This window comes from Oreochromis aureus, linkage group 7, assembly GCF_013358895.1.
Source record: "Oreochromis aureus strain Israel breed Guangdong linkage group 7, ZZ_aureus, whole genome shotgun sequence".
Classification (NCBI taxonomy): Eukaryota; Metazoa; Chordata; class Actinopteri; order Cichliformes; family Cichlidae; genus Oreochromis; species Oreochromis aureus.
This window is the reverse complement of record NC_052948.1, coordinates 22044657-22066387: the sequence shown is the minus strand read 5'-3', so window position 1 is coordinate 22066387 and position 21731 is coordinate 22044657. Positions and strand designations below refer to the sequence as shown.

Sequence of the window (21731 nt, the reverse complement as noted above, 5' to 3'; positions counted from 1 at the left end):
ACAGCTCAAACTCTACAGGCCATAGTTACCATGTTAAATGTTAAAGTTCATTACAGTACAATTAGAAAAAGACTGAGCAGGAACATGGCAGCATGGCTTAGGTTTGCAAAGTTACAGCTGAGCAAACCATAAGACTTGTGGGGGGTCATTCCTGTTATCCAGTGCCATTTGAATCCCTGTGACAGAAGTGAAAAATGGGTCATTACTTATTTCTAAAAGCTTGCCTTATACGTAACCCACATCCCATGTCACATCCCATGGGCTGGCTGTGGCTCAGGTGGTAGAGCAGATCAGCTCCTGATTGGAAGGTTGGTGGTTCGATCCTTGGCTTCCCCAGTCTGCATGCCAAATATCCTTGGAGAGCAACTAACCCCAAGTTGCTCTCCGATGCGTTCATCGGAGTGTGAATGTGTGTGATTGTTTATTAGTTTGCACTTGAGTTTAGAAGTGCTTGTATGAGTGGGTCTGCATGGGTGAATGAGGCATGTTGTATACAGTGCTTTGAGTACTCCGGGAGAGTAGAAAAGCGCTGTATAAGAATCAGTCCATCTACCATAGAATGCAATTATATGTGTCAGAAATTATTTAACCTAGAATCCCACATCCCCAGTTATCTTTGTTCAAGGTCAGTAACAATCATCACTGTTGCAATTCCTTGCATTCACAAGGACCACAGGAAATGTCAGTCTTTTGTTGTTTCAAAATGGTTCACTGATGTGTTAAAGTATAACATGCCCACCCTGTTACCCTTATTTACAGTTCAAACTGATATTCTTTTTATTATCTTGATCATATGGATGATAAACATGTTGCAAATTCTTTTGTCTTCTGTGTGTGCATTTGCATGTGCGGTTCTGCATCACATGAGTAATCATTGCTGACTTGAGCATAAAACGCCCACCCTGTTACTGCTTTGCATACTAAAATGGTAATGTGCACACAGTACTGGGCAGGTTGGTTATTGATGTGATATGCATAATGTTTGAGTGTTTTTAATTTATTTTAAGCATGACTTGTGCAGGTTTACACTATAAAACCTTTTTTAGTTTGAATATTTTTCCGTGCAATCATGTAATATAAATTCTTTCATATTTTGGTATCTAAACCACAAACATGTCAGGCAGTGAAACTGCCCATGTGAAGAAGACTATTAAAACTATTAGAAATTGTGTTTACACGATAATGATAGTAAATTTGAAAGGAAGTACACTGGAATGATTTTATTTTTAATTTTTTATCTTGTGCTGTTGGAAAATATTAAAATAAGCAAGCTTTATAGCTCTTTGAGTTTTAGCTCTCTCTGAAATTTGAGTATGAATAACTTCTAAAAGGTGGACTGGTATTCCTTTCTATGCCAGGTGCAGCTAGCATAAAACTAGGAACATATTAACTTGTGATGCAATCTTTATTGTATTTAAAAGTTATGTGTATGCTCTTGTTATCAAAACCAAAAGCGAATACAGGTGTCCAGGTATTTTTATTTAATTAATGTTAGAAACTTTTAAACCTTTTAAATGATTATAATTTCATTAAACAGGGTGAATTAAGCATTTCATATAATGATGTAGTATGATATGGTACAAGTTTTGTTTCTTTTTTGTTTTGTTATTTGCTAAGCCCTAGCCATGAAACAAAATGGACCAAATTGCAGTAAAATTTCTTTTTAATCTAAAAGATGTGAATTGAAGCTAGGTTGTACTTCAAAACAGATCATTCCTTTTCTTTGATAATATTTGTTTATTAACACCCTCTTAAACTTAATTTCAGCCGTTAGAAAACGTAAATATGAAAGCGACTGTACATTCAAACCACTTAGTAACAGAGGTGAGATTGTCTCGTAACAGGGGGAAGATTTGACGTCATCACATGTGGAGAATTTGGACAAAGTTGTTATAGCATGATATCCTGACTTGAACAGTGTGTTTTTCTAATAGTTTATCATTTAAACTTAAGATAGGGGTTGTTAAAATCATGAAAATCTTGACTTTTCTGTCTACTATCTTGAAATTACACCAAATTGTAGGAGTGATCCAGTAACATCCATAGTGGAGAAAACCAAGCAGAGTATATCATCAGAACCACCTAATTTCAGCTGTCAAGCATGGTGGTGGAGAATGATTTGGGAGTGTTTTGCTGCCACAGGAACCATGAAAATACAAAAGCACAATGATCCCAAGCATAGGTGCAAATCTACAACATAATGACTGAAAATAAGGGGGAAAAAAGTCAAGGTGTTGCAATGGTCCAGTGTAGTATTTGATTGAAATGCCTTTAAGAGAGATGTGAGAGACTGAAGTCATAGAAACTGATTACTTTAAGTTATTGCTCAAAGGCAATCTGCAAGCTACTGTGTCATGGGTGTACTTAATTTTTCATAGACTGCTTCTGCATTTTTTTTCTTAGTTTTTGTGCAATAAATAATGACACAGTGTAATATGCTATGTGTCATATGTTATGTGTTCTAATGGTACATGGAATGGTTCTATAGGGACATAATTGGAATACGTTTCCTAATCCTGTATTTGTATTTTGGTACCTGGTAATGTTCATTATTACCACATGCATTGTGAATATCTCTTGATACAAAAATATAACAATAACAAATATGTAAATATTATTTGACTGTGGTTCAGTAAATGATTGCATATAAATAAACTGCAGTTATCTCACAGCTAGAATGGCCTTTAAAATTGCAATAACCCAGTTTCATCATTGTTTTTATAGCCCTCCATTTCATTCTGAAATGGTAGATGTAGCAACACTGTGCAAACTCGTAATGTTGTGTTTCACAGTTCTGTCTATTTTTTTAGCTACTGAGTGCTTCTGCTACTACCAATACTGGTTTATTAGTCATGCTTTTTAAAGTATTTGTGTACTGTTTGTTCCCAGGGCAAGAACAATGGTATGCAGATGTTGGCTGTGAGGTTTCCTGTGTCAAGAAGACGCTTCTACGCTGGGACATGACCCTCTACCTCAGTCCACGTGGAGTCCACGCCATCTTTTCTACCTCTTAGGACACCTGCTGTTGGTTTTTTTCCCCCCGTTTTCTTCTTTCTTTCCTACCTCAGCACATACTTTATCAAACTTGTTATCAGCCAACAGACTTTCGTTTATGACCAGGCTTGTCAAGTTTTAGTCACCCAGTCACGGTCTATCACAGTTGACTGGTTTTGTTCTTGCTTAGTAGCCACCATCATCACAGCCTACCCCCTTTGACGGCAGGAGCAACCTGAAGGCGCCATGTCACATTGGAGTTTGTGATGTTGGAGCCCTGTGTAGGAGCAGGAAGAAAAAACTAAGAAAAAACAGGGTTGGAGCTGCAGAGACATTCCTCAGTTTGTGGTTGGCTATGAAAATGATCAATGTGACATGGGCCAAACAGACGCAGGCATGAAGAACGAGATGTTTCGAGAAGAGGAAATGGATGATGATGATGAGTCGGTAAGTAGCAGGTGTACAGTATTAATATAGTTACCATACACTCTTACAGTGGGCAGAGAAGATCTCATTTTATAACAGAACAGGAAGCTGCAGTGTTGGACATTTTTAGGCATGAGGAAGTGACAGGGCTGGAAACTTATAAAAGAGATGTTTGGAATTGGATAATGGAAAAAGAAATGGAAGCAAAAATACACAAAGAATGGCATGAGAACAGTGTAGCAGATAAACAGTGGTAAGGCTTCTGGGCCTTAGTGTCCTGTTGCTATGAATGGACTATAAAGTAGTGTTTCATTAGGAGCTGTGACTTTTGCCTCCGTCTTTGAGATTCGCAACATTAGCTTGGTTAATAGGATTGTGGCTGAAACTATATTTTGTAGTAATCTTGTATCCAATATATTCACCATAAATGTGATGAACTGGCCTTATCAGTAAAGCTTCTGTTTCTTTTCATGTGACGTTTAATGCATATGCAAAGCTGCAAGAACCATCATATTTTCAGATTTCAGAAAGTGTAATTACTGACTTAATGTTCTGATGGTCATCCACGGTTGTTTTGCTAGCCCTGTGGGACTGTAATGCTCATTACCCACAAGACGGGGAGTTGATGAAACTCCTATTTTAAGATCCTTATCAGATGAGGAAAAGTAATTCAAAGTTTGGCTCGAGGAGAGCGTGTGCTGCAACTGAAACACCGCTCTGTCCCCTCCGCAGTGGTCCTCTTTATTATCACACTTGTAGCAGCACTCTGAGCTGGACTTTGAACAGCTTCAGTTTGTGTTTTTGCACTTTTCAAATGTCATTTTCAGGGTTTCTTAGCCACAGTACTAATTAACAACATAATCTACTCTCTGCCCCCAAAAATCTATATTTAAATGTAATAAACAGTCAGAGGGAACTTTAGAAGCAACTGAAGGTGTCTTATTTCTCTGTCGGTCACTCTCTAAACCCTCACTGCTCACTCATCGAGTGAACACAGAAGAAAGAGAGCTTGCACTGTGCTTCCAGTTGGAGAGGAAGATGTTGTCATAAATCAGTACTGTCCATATGTTTGATACTAACTCTTTATTGTGAAAAAAAAAAAAAAAAGGCAAAAGTGGCTAAAACTGAGCTGCTTACTTAAAAATCAGGTGAGCTGAAGCTTAACAGTTACTGCTTTGAAGGAGAGGGATGTCATTTGGATAGTTGCTCATTAAAATAAATAAAATTGAATGTGTACCCCAACAAATATCTCAATATTCAAATAATTAGGTTGATCCCTACACAACAGTGCAGATGTCTTGTAACTATCCCCTCAGGTCAACTGTTTTAATCACTGCACACCTAATTGATTAGCATTGGTTAGCATGCTTTAGCATGTGGTTTCTAAATATTCCATAATATTCCAAAGCAAAGAAAAAGGAGTGTGTGTAAATATTAGAGATGGACCGATCCGATATTACGTATCGGTATCGGTCCGATACTGACGTAAATTACTGGATCGGATATCGGTGAGAAATTAAAAATGTAATCCGATACATTAAATATAAAAAAAAACACCTCACAAAACTTGCGACACGGTGTAACTCGGCTCATAACCGTAGCACGTCGGAGCAGTGTGCTCACGTGATAGAGCCTTGCTACCAAACCAGCATTTCATCTCCGAGGAAGTTATCCCAGAGAGAAGTAAAGCAAGTGTGTAAGTTCATCTCTGAGTGTTTGTAAAGCGTTCCCATGTTAAGCTTAACAACCGATATATGGAGCGACTGCCTCTCTCTCTCTCTCTCCCTCACCTTCCTGCAGCTACTTCAATCGTGAAACTGCTTAACGATCAGCTGATCGGCTTTTCTGTCGTGAGTCCGTCTCTCTTCTTTGTTTTTGGCCCACTTTGCACCAGAAAGAGGAAACCAGCGGCGGAACAACAGCAGCACCTTTAACCTTGATAAGCTGTTGTTAGAATTTATTTAATATTACTTTCTACACCAGGATCCTTTTCTACGTAGCTGACTGCTGGTAACTGTGCAGGGGCGGATCTAGCAAAGTTTAGCCAGGGGGGGTCGATAGGGGCATTAACAGGGAAAAGGGGCACAAAGACATACTTTTCTTTCTTATTCTCATTTAAAATGTCTAGCTTTTAATAAATAATTATCTGAATCTTACACCCAAAGTTTTAATCTGATGTAAAATGTATAGAAGTCCATTACTGTATATAGTAACTGTTAAGTCTAATATACCCTAGTAAGCTATAGTACTTTTTCCTTTGGGAAGATACCATCTGTGCAGTCTGCAATTCTGTTGAAGAAAGATGTTGAATCTATTTAATTATTCTTGAAAAATAATTTAATTCTGTGCATTTTTTTTCACCCTGCATCAAATTAAAGTTGATTACATCGATTAAGCATCATGACGTGGAGGGTGGGGGGTGGTTCCCTATTTTTTTTTGCTGGGAGTTTGCAACCCTATTAGTTAGGTTGCTTAATATTTCTGCTAAGTACTCTTTAAAATACCAGAATAGGGAGGCTGGAGTAGGTTTAAGTTTATTAGATTGATCAGTGTTGCTGAACTATAAAATATTTTGGGTGCAGTGTATTTTTTACATACAGGTATAACAGAATAGCTTTAGTGTTATTGTTTATTTAAACTTGAGTATGAACTTATACAAAATGCAGCAAGATATTAAAAAAACAGTTTTATTGATTAAAAAACACACTATATCGGATTCATATCGGTATCGGCAGATATCCAAATTTATGATATCGGTATCGGACATAAAAAAGTGGTATCGTGCCATCTCTAGTAAATATGCAAAAGTTTGTTCCAAAGTTTTAAAAGAAGTCTCTGTTATGCCCCCGGTTTTATTACCTCTGTCCTAAACCTCTCCCAAAAATCAGTTATTGTCTCAGTAAAGCAGAGTTGAATGATTAGCATGCTAATGAAACATAAAAAAGCTCTAGCTTGTTAGTATGCTGCTGTCTTATTCACCTAAATTTACAGCTGTGAACTGAAAGTTAATGATAGGAAATAATCTCTGCTGCCCACTACATGTCTTCACTGTGCATACTTGCATAGTGCACATTTTCCTTTTTTGATAGTATTATTGTCGGTGTTAGCTTAAGCTGCAGCTGTTTATTCATACTCTGCCCACTTTGCTTTTTGTGATAATGTGAATTGCCCAACTGTGAAAGTAATAAAGCCCATCTTTACACTGCCTGGCCACTCTGACATGTTGTCAGGGTCAACTGACTCTTGTCTTCTCTAGCTTAACCTTCTCTGCCCTCTTCCTTGCTCCACCAGCCCTCAGAGCGACAGATTGTGGTCGGCATATGCGCAATGACAAAAAAATCCAAATCCAAGCCCATGACTCAGATATTGGAGCGCCTTTGTAAGTTTGACTACATTGATGTGGTCATCTTTCCTGAGGAGGTCATCCTGGAGGAGCCTGTGGAGAAATGGCCCCTCTGTGATTGTCTCATCTCCTTCCACTCCAAAGGTAAAAATTGCAAACCGAAGCATCTGTTGCATGAGGAGAAATGCGAAGGTGGGAGGGAGACATGACTGGGGGATATTAGGGTTGAAACCTTACCTGGTTTAAGTTAGATTTGGAACACTATTTTTATTTGTTTACTTTTTTTTCTGATTCATGTTTTATTCTTCTTTTTTTTTTTTTTGTGCCTAAACAAAATACCGAGATGCTTCTCACCACAGATCAGTTCATTAGTAAACACAGGAAAAAACTGTCCTTTGTGAAAGAGATCATATAGCAAGAGCAGTAAAATAGTGCAACAGTAATAATTAAAAGGACTTTCTCACCATTCTGACAGTTTGACTTGTGAGAACCAGTAAAGTGGATCCTGTATACTTCTCATTATTTTCTGTCACACATGTAATGTGACAGTGGCAAGTTTTCAGTCTTAGCATCTGTGCTAAGACTTAACATCAGACTCAGCACTCATTTAGATCAAATGCTCTGCTTAATTTAAATGAGTGCAGATATCCTTAATGTGCGTGCTAATGAGCAAATGAGAGTGCATTATGAGGCCCATGTTATCATTTTTGCAGATGTGTCTCCACTGCAGACTGTAAATACTTGTTTATTAACCCATTTATTTTGACCACCTCACATGCTCAAGTTCACATTTATGACAAGTGACTTTCTGTTGATGAAATGTATTTGGTTTTTTTCATCTGCATCTTTTCATACTGGTGTCTGATGAAAACATAAACTTTGAAGGGTGTTTCAAGTGCATATTTTTATGATGTGGGGGAAAAAAGGCAATATACAGCGCCTCTCCATATTCTGACATTTCTTACAAACTTTCCTGGGGAAAAATAAATGAGTACCTACATTAAAAATCTGGAGGAAAACACAACTTTCATTTGGATTGCCCAAAGTAATTTCTGCTCTTCCAGATTTTTGAAGAATTTCATCCCCTCACATGTTGATCACATCTTCAAAAAGCAGGTTTAACATGGCCCTGCTAAATTATACCAACTTCTTAACACAGAAAGCATCAAACATCTTTATATATTTTTAAGTGCTGAGGCCATTAAAAGACATCATGCTCCTGGGTGTGAGAGGGTTTCAGTGATGACTGTTTAAAACTTCAACAAACTGTAAATGCTTTTAAACATTTCCTAGTTAAAAATTGATGCTCATTTTGGAATTGAAGTAAAAACATTTCCAACATTTGCATCTAGGAGATGTTCAGTTTTGTTGGTCTTTTATTTGAGAACTCATACACTGTTGTATATCCAGAGTTTTCAAAGCATAAAAAAATCATGATTACTGTATTATTTTTAAATGCTGGTCCAGCTTGTACTGATGAAGATATGTTTTACTTTTTAGGTTTCCCTCTGGACAAAGCAGTGGAATATGCCAAACTCAGGAATCCACTGCTCATCAATGATCTCAACATGCAGTATTTCATTCAGGATAGGTACGTGTGAGCACACACGCACAGCTGAAGGTTATCACAATGTAAAAACGTAACTAGCTAGTTTTAAAATTAGGCCTCAAATGTGTGTGGCCGCCAGTGAGATGGTGGCCACACAGCTGACTCAGCTGTGCTAAAAGGGTCCTCCTATAATATCAGTTTAACTCTTTAAGTGCATCAGATGCTGTTGGATTTTCCAGAATGTATTTAAAAACACGACCTCGCTGTTTTGCTTGGAAATGTTTTGATGTCAGTGAAGCTGAAGGGTGAGCTCATTCATTAGAGCGGTTTGCAGGAATGATGGGAATCATTTTCAAACATTTGCATTGCTCTCTGCCACGGGCCTCATGCAAACCCTCACACCTCTAACACCAGCTTTTGCTTGCCAAAAGGAAATTCTAAATGTGAAATTCTTTCATGAATCTGATTTGTTTGCATCTTTGTTTGTTTGTTTTTTTTCCTGGATAATCAGAGCAGTGAGAGGTTGTATGATGTAAACGACATTGCTATTTTCACATGTACTGCATATTCCCTCCGACTTGCCCAGCTTTTGTAATACATACACTGCACAAATGGCAACATTAAATAAACTGTGGCGTTTGTTCTCGGAGGCTCACTAACTCCAATCGTTCCATGTCAGGAGGGAAGTGTATCGGATCCTGCAGGAAGAGGGCATCGACCTGCCTCGTTACGCTGTGCTGAACCGAGACCCTGACAATCCCGAAGGTGGGTTTTTACTTTGTGTTAAAGAAGTATTTTCATTTCAACAGAATAAACACAAGATAACATGATAAATCTCATATGTGGTGATTTCTGCTACCAAATATCACATAGAAAACATCAGTAATCTAATTAACTGCCATCTTTAAGCAAAACTCATTTCATTCCATATGCAAACATCAATGCTGTAGATTCTTTTGTGCTTTTTCTGTATGTTTTAACTATTTCCTTGCAACCTGAATTTAAAAACTGAAGTGTTGCCCTGTGCAGAGTGTAACCTGGTGGAGGGGGAGGACCAAGTTGAGGTGAATGGGGAGGTGTTCCATAAACCCTTTGTGGAGAAACCAGTGTGCGCAGAGGACCACAACGTCTACATCTATTACCCAACATCTGCCGGAGGAGGAAGCCAAAGACTCTTCAGAAAGGTACCCGTTTATCACTGAAGCTGAAAAAAATACCATGTTTTTGTTATGACAATTAGCTTAACATGCTGAACATTAAATGTGGCTATATAAGTTTATTTTTGTTTTTTTCTTCTTCTTTGCTGTAGATAGGGAGCCGTAGTAGTGTGTACTCCCCAGAAAGCAGTGTACGAAAGACTGGCTCTTATATCTACGAGGAGTTCATGCCGACGGATGGCACTGATGTAAAGGTACCGTTCATAGTTATTTGAGGTTTATACATTGTTGAACTGATGTGGTGGGAGCTACCATATTGGTCAAGAATAGAAAAATGAAATAAAGTAATTTCATCTGCTCTGAGACGTCTTCTGAGTCGTTGGTCTTTTGCCTCTGTGCTGTTTCTTAGGTTTATACAGTGGGCCCGGACTATGCTCACGCTGAGGCCAGGAAGTCTCCAGCACTGGATGGGAAGGTAGAGAGGGACAGCGAGGGGAAGGAGATCCGCTACCCAGTCATGCTGACCGCCATGGAGAAACTGGTGGCCCGCAAGGTCTGCCTGGCATTCAAGGTAAAAGACTCGCACAAGCCCACCGTGTGCGAATGTAGTGAGTGTTCACTGTGAGCCGTGTAACCACCGTGGTCTCGTGGTCCCTTTCTTGTTATTTTTACTGCTTCCTGTGCCTCGAGTGGTCAAAGACTGTACACCTGTGTAACCCTTTGTAGAGTCTCCAGATATGGGGAAAACTATGAGTGAAAGGTGAAACCACTTAGATTTTTTTTTTTTTTTTTTTTTTTTTTTAAAATAAATGAAAGGAACTAAAAGCACTTTTCAAGTACGCAGTGTAGTAACCAGCAGAGAGGATTTCTGCTGCTGACTCTACTAACACCTACAATTCATCTTATACCACTCATAAATAGAAGAAACTCCTCCACTCTGAACAAAGTAAAACACATGACTGCAGCAGAAGGCAACAAAAAATGTATTACTGCTAAGAAATGTAATGTTATTTGGAGAAATGTAGCATTTCGTTTCCCGATAACGAAATCTTAAAACAGCTTCTCAGTTGCTCTATTTTCCATCCAGTGGAAAACAACGCATACACACATTCTTTATGTCAAATGTAAAGTAGGATTAATATATATATATATATATATATATATATATATATATATATATATATATATATATATATATATATATATATATATATATATATATATATATATATATATATATATATATATATATATATATATTAATCTACTTCACCTGTTTAGTTGTTTGAATGTGTTTTCTGCTCAGCGGCTAACTACATTCTCATACACTGTGAAGTGGCTTTAATGCTTTTGCTTGTGTGATTATAGCAAACAGTGTGTGGGTTCGACCTGCTCAGAGCCAATGGCCATTCATTTGTCTGTGACGTTAACGGCTTCAGCTTTGTCAAAAACTCCATGAAATACTACGACGACTGTGCCAAAGTCCTGGGGTAGGTGTCGCTGCTACACTGGACTGTGACTTTCTAGATGGACATGCTCAATTTCAAACAGCCGTGGATTGTTTGGCACAAGGAAGAGCTGATGGAATGAGCTTTGCTTCGCATTTAGTCATTTTGTTTGTTTTTTTTTGCTTTTCTCGTCATCTCCAGGAATATGGTAATGAGGGAGTTAGCCCCCCAGCTCCACATCCCCTGGTCCATCCCCATGGAGGCTGAAGACATCCCCATCGTCCCAACAACCTCAGGAACCATGTACGTACTGAAAGACGAAATATTTCCTAATGGTGTTCTGAAGAAATATGTTGTTGAGCAGGCCACTTTTTTTTTTTCTTTTTTTTTTGGTAATTAAGGGTCATGTTAAAATATGCACTTAAATTAAACATTTATGTTTAATTTTACATTAAACATGGAATAAGTAAGTTCCGTTTCTCATTACTCGTTTTAGCCTTCACTTAAAATTATTCCCAGATGGGATTATGCAAAATCCTCAAAGGATTCCCAGAATAATACTTAAGGAAAAAAAAAGTAGTCATGGGAAAATGACACAACACATTAACAGATGGTTGCTTGGGTCCACTGACCCACTGACTTCCCAGACTCAGTTCAGCCTCAGTTAGAAGTCTCTGGTGTGTTTTGCTCATTTTGCCTCATTTTTTTTATTCCTTCAGGATGGAGCTGCGCTGTGTTATCGCCATTATCCGACACGGAGACCGCACGCCAAAGCAAAAGATGAAAATGGAAGTCCGCCATCCTCTGTGAGTCACTCAGATTAAGCCTTGAGATGCCTTCCTTCTTCCCTATTCATACTTTTGTTTTTCAAAGTACAAACATTTATAATAAAGTTCTGTATATGTGGAAAAATAAACAAAACAGGGGAAACATTTGTTTTTGTATTGGATATATTCCCCATCCCATAATTTACTCATGATTGTGTCCACATATATATATATATATATATATATATATATATATATATATATATATATATATATATATATATATATATATATATATATATATATATATATATATATATATATATATATATATAATTTAACATGAATAAAGTAAACCTTGTGTTGTTAAGAGATAACAGATACAGCTCACTATCATGAGTAAATCATAGTATAGAAACATCTATTTCCAGGATTTACAAGAAGCATAATTTATTAAAGGGAATGTGGAAACAATTAGATTTATTTTCCACAGAATGAAATGAACACATTTAGAGGATGACATTTGATGACCTTTCCCCTCCTGTACCCATAATGAGTTTTGACACCTCAGTAGATATTAATATAGATATAGTTTGATGATTAGTCAGAGTAGTTTCCAGGTTTCTCCATGGGTGGCTGCATAGGCAGAGACTGTGAATGTTGATGTGCATTTTATTTCAAGAACTTCCCCTCAGAAATTTTAACCCTGGGTCAATGATGGCAGTGTCTGCTGTCTGCAAACCTCCTGATTGTCTGCTTTTCTGTGCAGAGTTTGCCCTGCATGGGTTTCCTCAGGCCGCTCCGACTAGAGTGTGTGCGTGTGTGTGCACGTCACTCTGCTGGCCCGATGATGGGCTGGTGACCTGTCCACTGTATAAATAAAATCAGCTCCAGCTCCTTGCGAACTTTTGTTGGATAATCATTTAACATAGATGTTTTGTTTTTTAATTATGTTCTGATTTTTTTGCTCTGCTTATCCTTCACCAGATTCTTTGAACTGTTTGAAAAGTACGGAGGATATAAAACAGGAAAGCTAAAACTCAAAAAACCAAAGCAGCTGCAGGTGAGAGACAACACTAATAATCTCCTGCTTCCTTTTTTCCCAGGCTGTCTCTTATTTGCATATTTGGGTTTTCTTTTGTTTGTTTGTTTGTTCGTTTTTTTTGAATGATTATGACTGAATCCTTTAAGAATAATAAAGTACTTTTAAACATTCCCACATATTAAGCATTATCATCATCATGGACCACAAACCTTCATTGTCTTGTTGTCTAAATACACTGAGCTGTCTAAATCCCGTCTTGCACACTGCGTTCATGCCATCACTGTGTGCAGCTCAAGCTCCAATATTTCACCAGCACTCGAGTTTAAAGGTAAAGACCTCTGTGCTTCCAGGAAGTGCTGGACATCGCTCGCCTGCTCCTGGTCGAACTGGGGCAGCACACTGACTGTGAGATTGAGGAGAAGAAATCCAAGCTGGAGCAGCTTAAGACTGTTCTGGAAATGTGAGTGACATTTCACCTGGAAAACAAACACACACACACATATATCATCACTCATCACCCTTCTGTTTCCTGTCATCTCAGTCATCAGCAGATCAGCAGACTTTCTCATACTCACAAACAGACACCTTCACCATGAAGACGCTCCCTCCCTCTTGGCTTGTCTTTAACTGCGTTATCTTTTCTTCCCTCTATCCCTCTTTCCCACCCACCCATCCTTCCCTTCTTCACCCATCTGTTCTCTCAAAAGGGAATCCAGCTTGAATGACAATCAGTACGCACCCTCTCCCTTCTCACTTGTAAAGGATGAGGTTTTACTGGCCTCCTTTTCTTTAGCCAACCTAGACTGTGTGTACAAAATATTAGAAATATCACAGATCTTTTTATGATTCAGACAGACCAAAACTCTGTGAAACTTTTTTTTTTCAGATTTCACTGATTAAAAATGTAAAGGAAGCAGAAGATGGATTAGTTATTGCATCTTAAGATTAGGCATTTGGAAGATATTTCTAATGTTTTGTACACTAACTGTAGACTTAATTTCCATTAAAATTCATTCATTTGTAGCTATTAACATCAGACACATACAGTGGCTTGCAAAAGTATTCGGCCCCCTTAAACTTTTCCACATTTTGTCACATTACAGCCACAAACATGAATCAATTTCATTGGAATTCCACGTGAAAGACCAATACAAAGTGGTGTACACGTGAGAAGTGGAACGAAAATCATACATGATTCCAAACATTTTTTACAAATAAATAACTGAAAAGTGGGGTGTGCATAATTATTCAGCCCCCTGAGTCAATACTTTGTAGAACCACCTTTTGCTGCAATTACAGCTGCCAGTCTTTTAGGGTATGTCTCTACCAGCTTTGCACATCTAGAGACTGAAATTCTTGCCCATTCTTCTTTGCAAAACAGCTCCACAACTGCCCTGTGACGGCCTCAGAGGTTGTCTAAGAGAATGTTGGGAGCAACAACACCATGAAGTCCAAAGAACACACCAGACAGGTCAGGGATAAAGTTATTGAGAAATTTAAAGCAGGCTTAGGCTACAAAAAGATTTCCCAAGCCTTGAACATCCCACGGAGCACTGTTCAAGCCATCATTCAGAAATGGAAGGAGTATGGCACAACTGTAAACCTACCAAGACAAGGCCGTCCACCTAAACTCACAGGCCGAACAAGGACAGCGCTGATCAGAAATGCAGCCAAGAGGCCCATGGTGACTCTGGACGAGCTGCAGAGATCTACAGCTCAGGTGGGGGAATCTGTCCATAGGACAACTATTAGTCGTGCACTGCACAAAGTTGGCCTTTATGGAAGAGTGGAAAGAAGAAAGCCATTGTTAACAGAAAACCATAAGAAGTCCTGTTTGCAGTTTGCCACAAGCCATGTGGGGGACACAGCAAACATGTGGAAGAAGGTGCTCTGGTCAGATGAGACCAAAATGGAACTTTTTGGCCAAAATACAAAACCCTATGTGTGGCGGAAAACTAACACTGCACATCACTCTGAACACACCATCCCCACTGTCAAATATGGTGGTGACAGCATCATGCTCTGGGGGTGCTTCTCTTCAGCAGGGACAGGGAAGCTGGTCAGAGTTGATGGGAAGATGGATGGAGCCAAATACAGGGCAATCTTGGAAGAAAACCTCTTGGAGTCTGCAAAAGACTTGAGACTGGGGCGGAGGTTCACCTTCCAGCAGGACAGCGACCCTAAACTTAAAGCCAGGGCAACAATGGAATGGTTTAAAACAAAACATATCCATGTGTTAGAATGGCCCAGTCAAAGTCCAGATCTAAATCCAATCGAGAATCCGTGGCAAGATCTGAAAACTGCTGTTCACAAACGCTGTCCATCTAATCTGACTGAGCTGGAGCTGTTTTGCAAAGAAGAACGGGCAAGGATTTCAGTCTCTAGATGTGCAAAGCTGGTAGAGACATACCCTAAAAGACTGGCAGCTGTAATTGCAGCAAAAGGTGGTTCTACAAAGTATTGACTCAGGGGGCTGAATAATTACGCACACCTCACTTTTCAGTTATTTATTTGTAAAAAATGTTTGGAATCATGTATGATTTTCGTTCCACTTCTCACGTGTACACCACTTTGTGTTGGTCTTTCACGTGGAATTACAATAAAATTGATTCATGTTTGTGGCTGTAATGTGACAAAATGTGGAAAAGTTCAAGGGGGCCGAATACTTTTGCAAGCCACTGTACACAGTCAAATGTCTCTGATTATTTCACTGTGTTTCTGTGTGTGTAAATCAGCGTGTGTGTGGTGCTACTTCGTGTGCATGCTTTCCTCACCACCTATCAGCTACACTCTAAACCTCCTAATGTCTTCCTTCCTCCCGCCTCAGATCTGCATTCTGGTAATTTGATGGCGCTGTACTCTGCACAAGAGCACATTAACAATAATTAGAAAGACAGGGACGGTCAAATTTGCAAGAAAAGCACAGTTTAAACTACTGAGGGTTTAAACACAGTGACATCACCATTTTTAAGCCTCAGCAGTAACATTTTGCCTAACGCTATGTTTGTTTTTTGAAGCCAGAGGTTACCACATTTGGATGAGAGGGTGAAGTACTCAATTATCCAATAACACTAGCTAGCTTGATTGGCAAGCTGCATTCATAAACTGTGCGAGTGCAATGCAAAGATGCACACATGTGCAAATTAGTTTTAGAAACAGTCTAATAAAATGCTAGAATTTCACTCAAGAAGACTGGAGCACAGTCTTAGACAGACAGTACCACACAGCAGGGTTTAACATTTTTCAGATGATTCCATTAAAAGCGCTCCAGAAAGCACCACCGACGCTAAGACGGCAGGGTGGTCCATTTCAGTGTCTCCAATTAGTTTAGCTGAGACTTGGTAGACACCGGTCGACTATAGCGCTACATGTCGGCACATTTGCCAGTTAAAGCAGCCACACCCATGTTTCCAGTAACAAGGTTGTTTTAAAGAAATTCACCAACTGTAGAGGAGTTAGGAAGTCTGTTGTGACTATTCTGAGGCCAGGACTATAGTGTTTTCTGGCAGGCTGTGAAGCTGTGCGTTTTATGTCAACTAATTTTACATCATGACATAACGACACCAGACCAGTGAAACACCCTTTTCTGTTGGTGTAAGGAAGTTTAACTACACATTTGATTCGTTAGGCATTTATTTATAAGAACAAGAAGTGCAGTCTCAACAATACGTTTTAGTTTTTCTACAGGATAAAGACGTACTGTAGTATGTGAAAGAAATCTATCAGCACTCTTTGGGCTTGGACTGTTTGGACTGTAAGAAATTGATGTGTAGCATTAAATGTCTCCTAGCTCATTTGCCCAGACTGTCCTGTTTTTGTTAATAGACAGAAAATGTCCTGTTTTTTTTGTTTGGTTGTTTTTTTGGGGGGGGGGGGGCGCTTTCTCTCAATTAATTGTTTATCTATTAATTAATTACTTATTTACTTTGGCGTTGTATGAATGGCCGCAGAGGAGGTCTTTTACAGCTTTTTTTACTAATGAGGTTATAAAAACACAGTTAAAACTCCAAATTTTATCCTCTCCTTCATCCATCCACTGGGTCAGACTGGAACCTTTGATGGGCCGATTCTGGCCTCCAGACCTTATGTTTGACACCCCTGTACTAGAGGAACTGCAGTTTTTGACTTTTGATGAATAATTATAAAATTAAACTGTCAGTGAAGTAGAGAGGGAAGCCAGCTCATGTACCGCCGCAGTGACCACGCGTTGCATAGCAAGGCCTTTAAGTCTGAAGGGCATCTGTACGTGTGCTGTGAGCTTATGCAGTAGTGTAAGCATTCAATGCGCTATCCTGCTTTTTGAATATAAAAAGCTATAAACAGTGATCATGTTGCTTCCATTAAGACGCAGAGCTAGGGAGCTGGCCACTTTAACATCATGTGGAGCTACGCAGATGAGACCAAACCACATTTCCACATTTCTATAGGCGTCTGCACCTGCTTTCCCTTATTTCCTCCCTTATTATTTATAGACTTTGTTGCATCCTCAAATAAAGCATCCTAATCCAATAAGCACCACCTGTCTGATTGTTCTGGGTGGTCCTTTTGCTCCTGCTCACATTCTCATGTGCTTACATACAGATACACAATTACAAAGAACTGCAGTAAATATTTACCCCCAAAGTGACTGAAACAACTGCTAATAGTAGTGCTTACTGTAGCAGAGTGTATGATGGTTGTGTCATTGAAAGTTGTTGCCTTGGTCTTATCTCTTTTAAGCTCATCTTGTCATAAACATGGAATGAAAGTCAGACGTGTGTTTGCTGCTAAACATTTGGACGAAACTCTTGGATATGAGATGAAATCTATTCGACTGTCTCACCGCGTACATATGAAACTTTGTTGTGTTTGCTTGATGGTGTGTGTGTTCATCCTCCCCCACCAGGTATGGTCATTTCTCAGGTATCAACAGGAAAGTCCAGCTCACCTACCTGCGGAATGGCAAACCTAAAGCATCCAGTGAAGAAGAAGGTATCGTACTGAGACACTGATTGTTGTGTGTGCTGGGTCACAAAGATAAATTATATGTAAATAAATACACACAAACGGTGATTGGAAGTGAATGTCAGTGTAATCAGTCACCAGTTAGTATCTGTGTTTTGGAGCCTCGCCTTCAGTGTTTTGGTTGCACCTCACCATGGACAACATTATTTGTCAGTATGGCTACAGAAAATGTTTTGGGTTTTGATTATTTATATAAAGGAAAATCAAATGTTAAAATTCCAAAGGTAACTTTCTGCTTCTTGTTTCAGATTCTAAGAAGGATGGCCCATCTCTGCTGCTGGTGTTGAAGTGGGGTGGGGAGCTGACGCCTGCAGGCCGGGTTCAGGCTGAGGAGCTGGGCAGGGCTTTTCGCTGCATGTACCCCGGAGGTCAAGGTACCAGCCAGACACATGCTCTAGCCTATAAGATATAGTTACAACGGCTCTCACGCCTTCTGCTCTGGTGTCAGTTTTCAGTCCTCCTTTGTAGTTTCTAAAAACGGCACCGTTTGCAGTGCCAACACATGATAGGAGTCATACATCCACTGTGTGAAAAGAGGTCAGGCTGAAACGGCTGTGTTAGAGTTGACAAGCCAGATTTTCAGGCTTCCAGCTGCCACTGCACTCTTTTTATCCCACCCATTGTCATTTGTGGCTGCGATGATGTAGAAAGATTGCTGACTCACTGTTGCCAAGAGCAGAAACGTTAAAGTCTTACTCAACAACAATTTATTATTATAGTGTGGGACATCTTAGATTGTAGTAATAAAAATAAAAAAACATTAGAAAGGTTGCTCATAGCAAATCTATTAAGTTTACTGAAAAGTAAACTGAGGAGTTGCATACACAGCATCTGTAAATAAAAATTACTGATGCCTAAAGTAATGATGGGCTGCACATTTTTCTTCTTGGCGCAGCCCCTTAGCTCATCTGCTGTTTGAAACAAACTGTTTTAGACAGCAGTAAACTTTAAGTAAACTTTGCTGTGATTGGCCTGGCCTTGCAAGAAAAAGGTGTAAACAATGGGGGGGTGGGGCTTCTGTGCTCACAGTCAAAGCTGTCCCAAAGACGATCAAATTAAGAATTTCACTGTTGTCAATATCGTACAGAACAAACACCGGAAAATGTTTGAACAGGTTTAGTATGAACAGCCAGCGCTGTAACAGTGAGTCAGAAGATAAGGAAAACAATGATAGGGATGAAGGACTTTGGTGACCTAGTTACACTGTTTATATATAAAAAGTAAGATTAATTAATTTCTTTTAAATGGAACAATCAGTTTAAGTTTAAAGAAATTCATTGCAGTTAATTGGTAGTAAAATAATCTTTAGTTTCAGGTGGAAAAATTAATGAGACTAATCTTGCCACTTCAGTACAATCACTCATGTCTTGCAGACACCTTCTGAGGACATTAAGTCACATTTTTACCTCAAGGCTTTAAAACTGTTTGAACAAAGTGCTGCTCCATAACAGAGTGAACTCTCTCTGTTGATGAAGATCATGTGGTCTGCACCACAATAAGCAGGAATTATGACCTGGATTTAAGAGTATACTGTCAACACCAGCTTAAACAGTCTGATGTGAAAGGTTGTTGAGATTAAACAAAGTTGCTGAGCTGCAACTCTAGCGAAGGCTAACAGTATCAGGGCAAAAATGAGAATCAGAGGACCTAAACAGAAGTGCAGTCAGTGGATGATTTATTAGGTACACATGTAAAATCTAAGACAATACAATCATCTGAGCTATAAAATTCATTATTACATTCATAATAATAACTACTGCTTACTGACACTTCTTACTCAGAGAGGTATTAATTTGGCTCTATTCATTCCTATAGTGTTGTAGATTGAATTATACTGATTTGTCCCACTCTAATAAAATATAGTCTTTTCAATAAAGATATAATTCACGTAAGACTGCTGTAACCTTACATCGTAGCCATTATGCTGGAATGTTCAAAAACCAGGAAGTGTAATAAAGTAACCAGGAAGTGTAACCTCAAGTATGAAAAAATAACTGCTTACACATTTTTTGCAGTACTGATTTAAATTCATGACATTCAATATTTTTTTTCTATTTTTTTTTTTAAAAACAGTAACAGTACCTAAGCTGAAAATGCTGCTCGCACTGCCACCTAGAGGCTGTACCAAGTTGTCCTGCAGTTAGGTGTGGCCTCATCTGAGAACACCCAAAATGGGTTTTGTTCAAAGTGTTTTAAAACAGAAAAGCAGCTTTAATTTTTCTCTGTTCAGATTGAGCTGTAAGAAGCCAGCTGCATAAAGGCTTCTCTCGACTTTATGTCCCGTAGGTCTTAAAATTAGCAATAGTGCCATTTAGTCATCACCTGTCCTACTCAAAGGTTTGTTTTGTGGTGCATGCAAAACTCAAACTATAAAGAAAACCAACCTAAAAGTAGACATTGTGTTGCTTCTTTTTTATCTATAAAAAGAAGACAATTGTCTCACCCCAGCCACTGTTTTCAATCCTTTCTTTCTCTCCACCACAAGTTTTGTCGATTAACTCTGCTCTTCTCTGTTGTTGTTGCTCTATGTAAACTACTAGCCGGTAATCGCCGGTCCCTTGGCTGCGATTCCCCTATTGACTTTGGTAAGAGAAGGGTTTCCTGGATATCACCGCTCTTCCGCTCCTCTGTCATTCTGAGCGTTTGTCGCTCCGTCCACTAACGTGGTCTGCTCTCTCCTCATATCATCATGATTTTGGTTAATTTCACATGGCGACTAGTCCTGTTTTGTATCAGATTGCTGTGGACTGCTTTATTTTGTGTCGATGTGTTTCCAAGATGATCCTCCAATGTAGACATTGTTTAGGTCACTTGCCCGTACATATGCGGGCAGCTAAAGTGACTGGAGCTTTTCTTTTTCAAAGCTAACGCGCATCATCTCACACTAATCCTACTGCATTTTTTTTTCATGAGTTGTTGAGATGTTGTTTGATAAAACCTATCTATTTTGGCCTGTGTTAAAGCTTTAAACAGGGATATGTCTTCATCACGTCCCAGATTTGCTGATCTCTAAATGAGGCATGGCGATGCAGTGTCAGGCTACCTGCAGAAGAGAAATGCATGAAGCATCAGTGTGATTTGATCTGTAGCGTTAGTTTGCATCCACCCCCTACATTAACATGAAATACTGAGAATGTTAAAAGACTTGGTCTGTTTTCAAAGAGAGGTAATCTAGGATATTTAATCTCATCTGCAGGGGAGTTATTGTCACAAATTTTGGGGAGACTACTAAAACTTCAGTTCACTTCACTTTCACTTCATTTTATTTTCAGCTTAAACAACAACATTTAAGTTCACATTTAAGTGAAACGAACCCTATTAAAATCTGACAAGCCGATGCATTTGAACTGAAAGTGACGTTGCACTCGCACATGTGCTGTACTGGCCCGTTGTGCAATATTTGATGGAAATCTTTGCTACTACTGGGTACAATCAAAACTAAAATTTGTTTTTCTCTATTCTTTCAACTACCTCACCGACTCAGTCGTTTCTTTAAAAAAGAAAAAGAAAGGGAAAAAAATGTGTTGTACTGTACATCTGAGTGCTGTAATCATGCCAGTTAACTGTGGCGCTCCACTCTGTGTTCAATTCTACAGGTGACTATGCCGGGTTTCCTGGCTGTGGCCTCCTGCGCCTGCACAGCACTTACCGCCATGACCTGAAGATCTACGCCTCTGACGAAGGAAGGGTGCAGATGACGGCTGCTGCTTTTGCCAAGGTAACTATGTCACTGTATTGGAAGACTAAACTCTTCATATAAATCTTACTTTATCACTTAAGCAATTCTGATGGAGCTTGAGGAGAGCATTTAAAGCAGCTTTGCATGAACGAGACCCACTCGTTTGCCATAAACAGGGGCTGCTTGGCTTGCTTTCCTGGCCAGTGTGGAATTTATGTTCCCACTGCTCAATACTAAACACAGTAGTGTGATGGTTGTAAAACAGCTAACTGATCATCTGCAGAGGAATGGTCTGTTTGAAGAGTTTGAGTCAGGTTGA

The 21731-nt window shown here is 39.1% G+C and overlaps 1 protein-coding gene across 7 annotated transcripts in view; it reads left to right on the top strand.

Moving 5' to 3' along the window:
- The window catches only part of ppip5k1b (diphosphoinositol pentakisphosphate kinase 1b), a 50778-nt gene that overhangs the window by 8196 nt on the left and 20851 nt on the right, over nt 1-21731 (top strand). For 4 of the 7 annotated variants that reach the window (XM_039614907.1, XM_039614906.1, XM_039614903.1 and 1 more), the window contains exons 2-17: nt 2890-3441; nt 6712-6907; nt 8264-8354; nt 8992-9077; nt 9342-9496; nt 9622-9723; nt 9879-10040; nt 10838-10959; nt 11119-11220; nt 11637-11723; nt 12672-12747; nt 13080-13189; nt 17615-17700; nt 17982-18107; nt 20274-20318; nt 21330-21451. In XM_039614907.1, the coding sequence (XP_039470841.1) occupies nt 3370-3441; nt 6712-6907; nt 8264-8354; nt 8992-9077; nt 9342-9496; nt 9622-9723; nt 9879-10040; nt 10838-10959; nt 11119-11220; nt 11637-11723; nt 12672-12747; nt 13080-13189; nt 17615-17700; nt 17982-18107; nt 20274-20318; nt 21330-21451 (1740 nt within the window). In that variant the 5' untranslated portion in view covers nt 2890-3369. The remainder of the gene's footprint in view (nt 1-2889; nt 3442-6711; nt 6908-8263; nt 8355-8991; nt 9078-9341; nt 9497-9621; nt 9724-9878; nt 10041-10837; nt 10960-11118; nt 11221-11636; nt 11724-12671; nt 12748-13079; nt 13190-17614; nt 17701-17981; nt 18108-20273; nt 20319-21329; nt 21452-21731) is intronic. The other 3 variants (XM_039614908.1, XM_039614905.1, XM_039614904.1) reach the window with 2 other exon arrangements.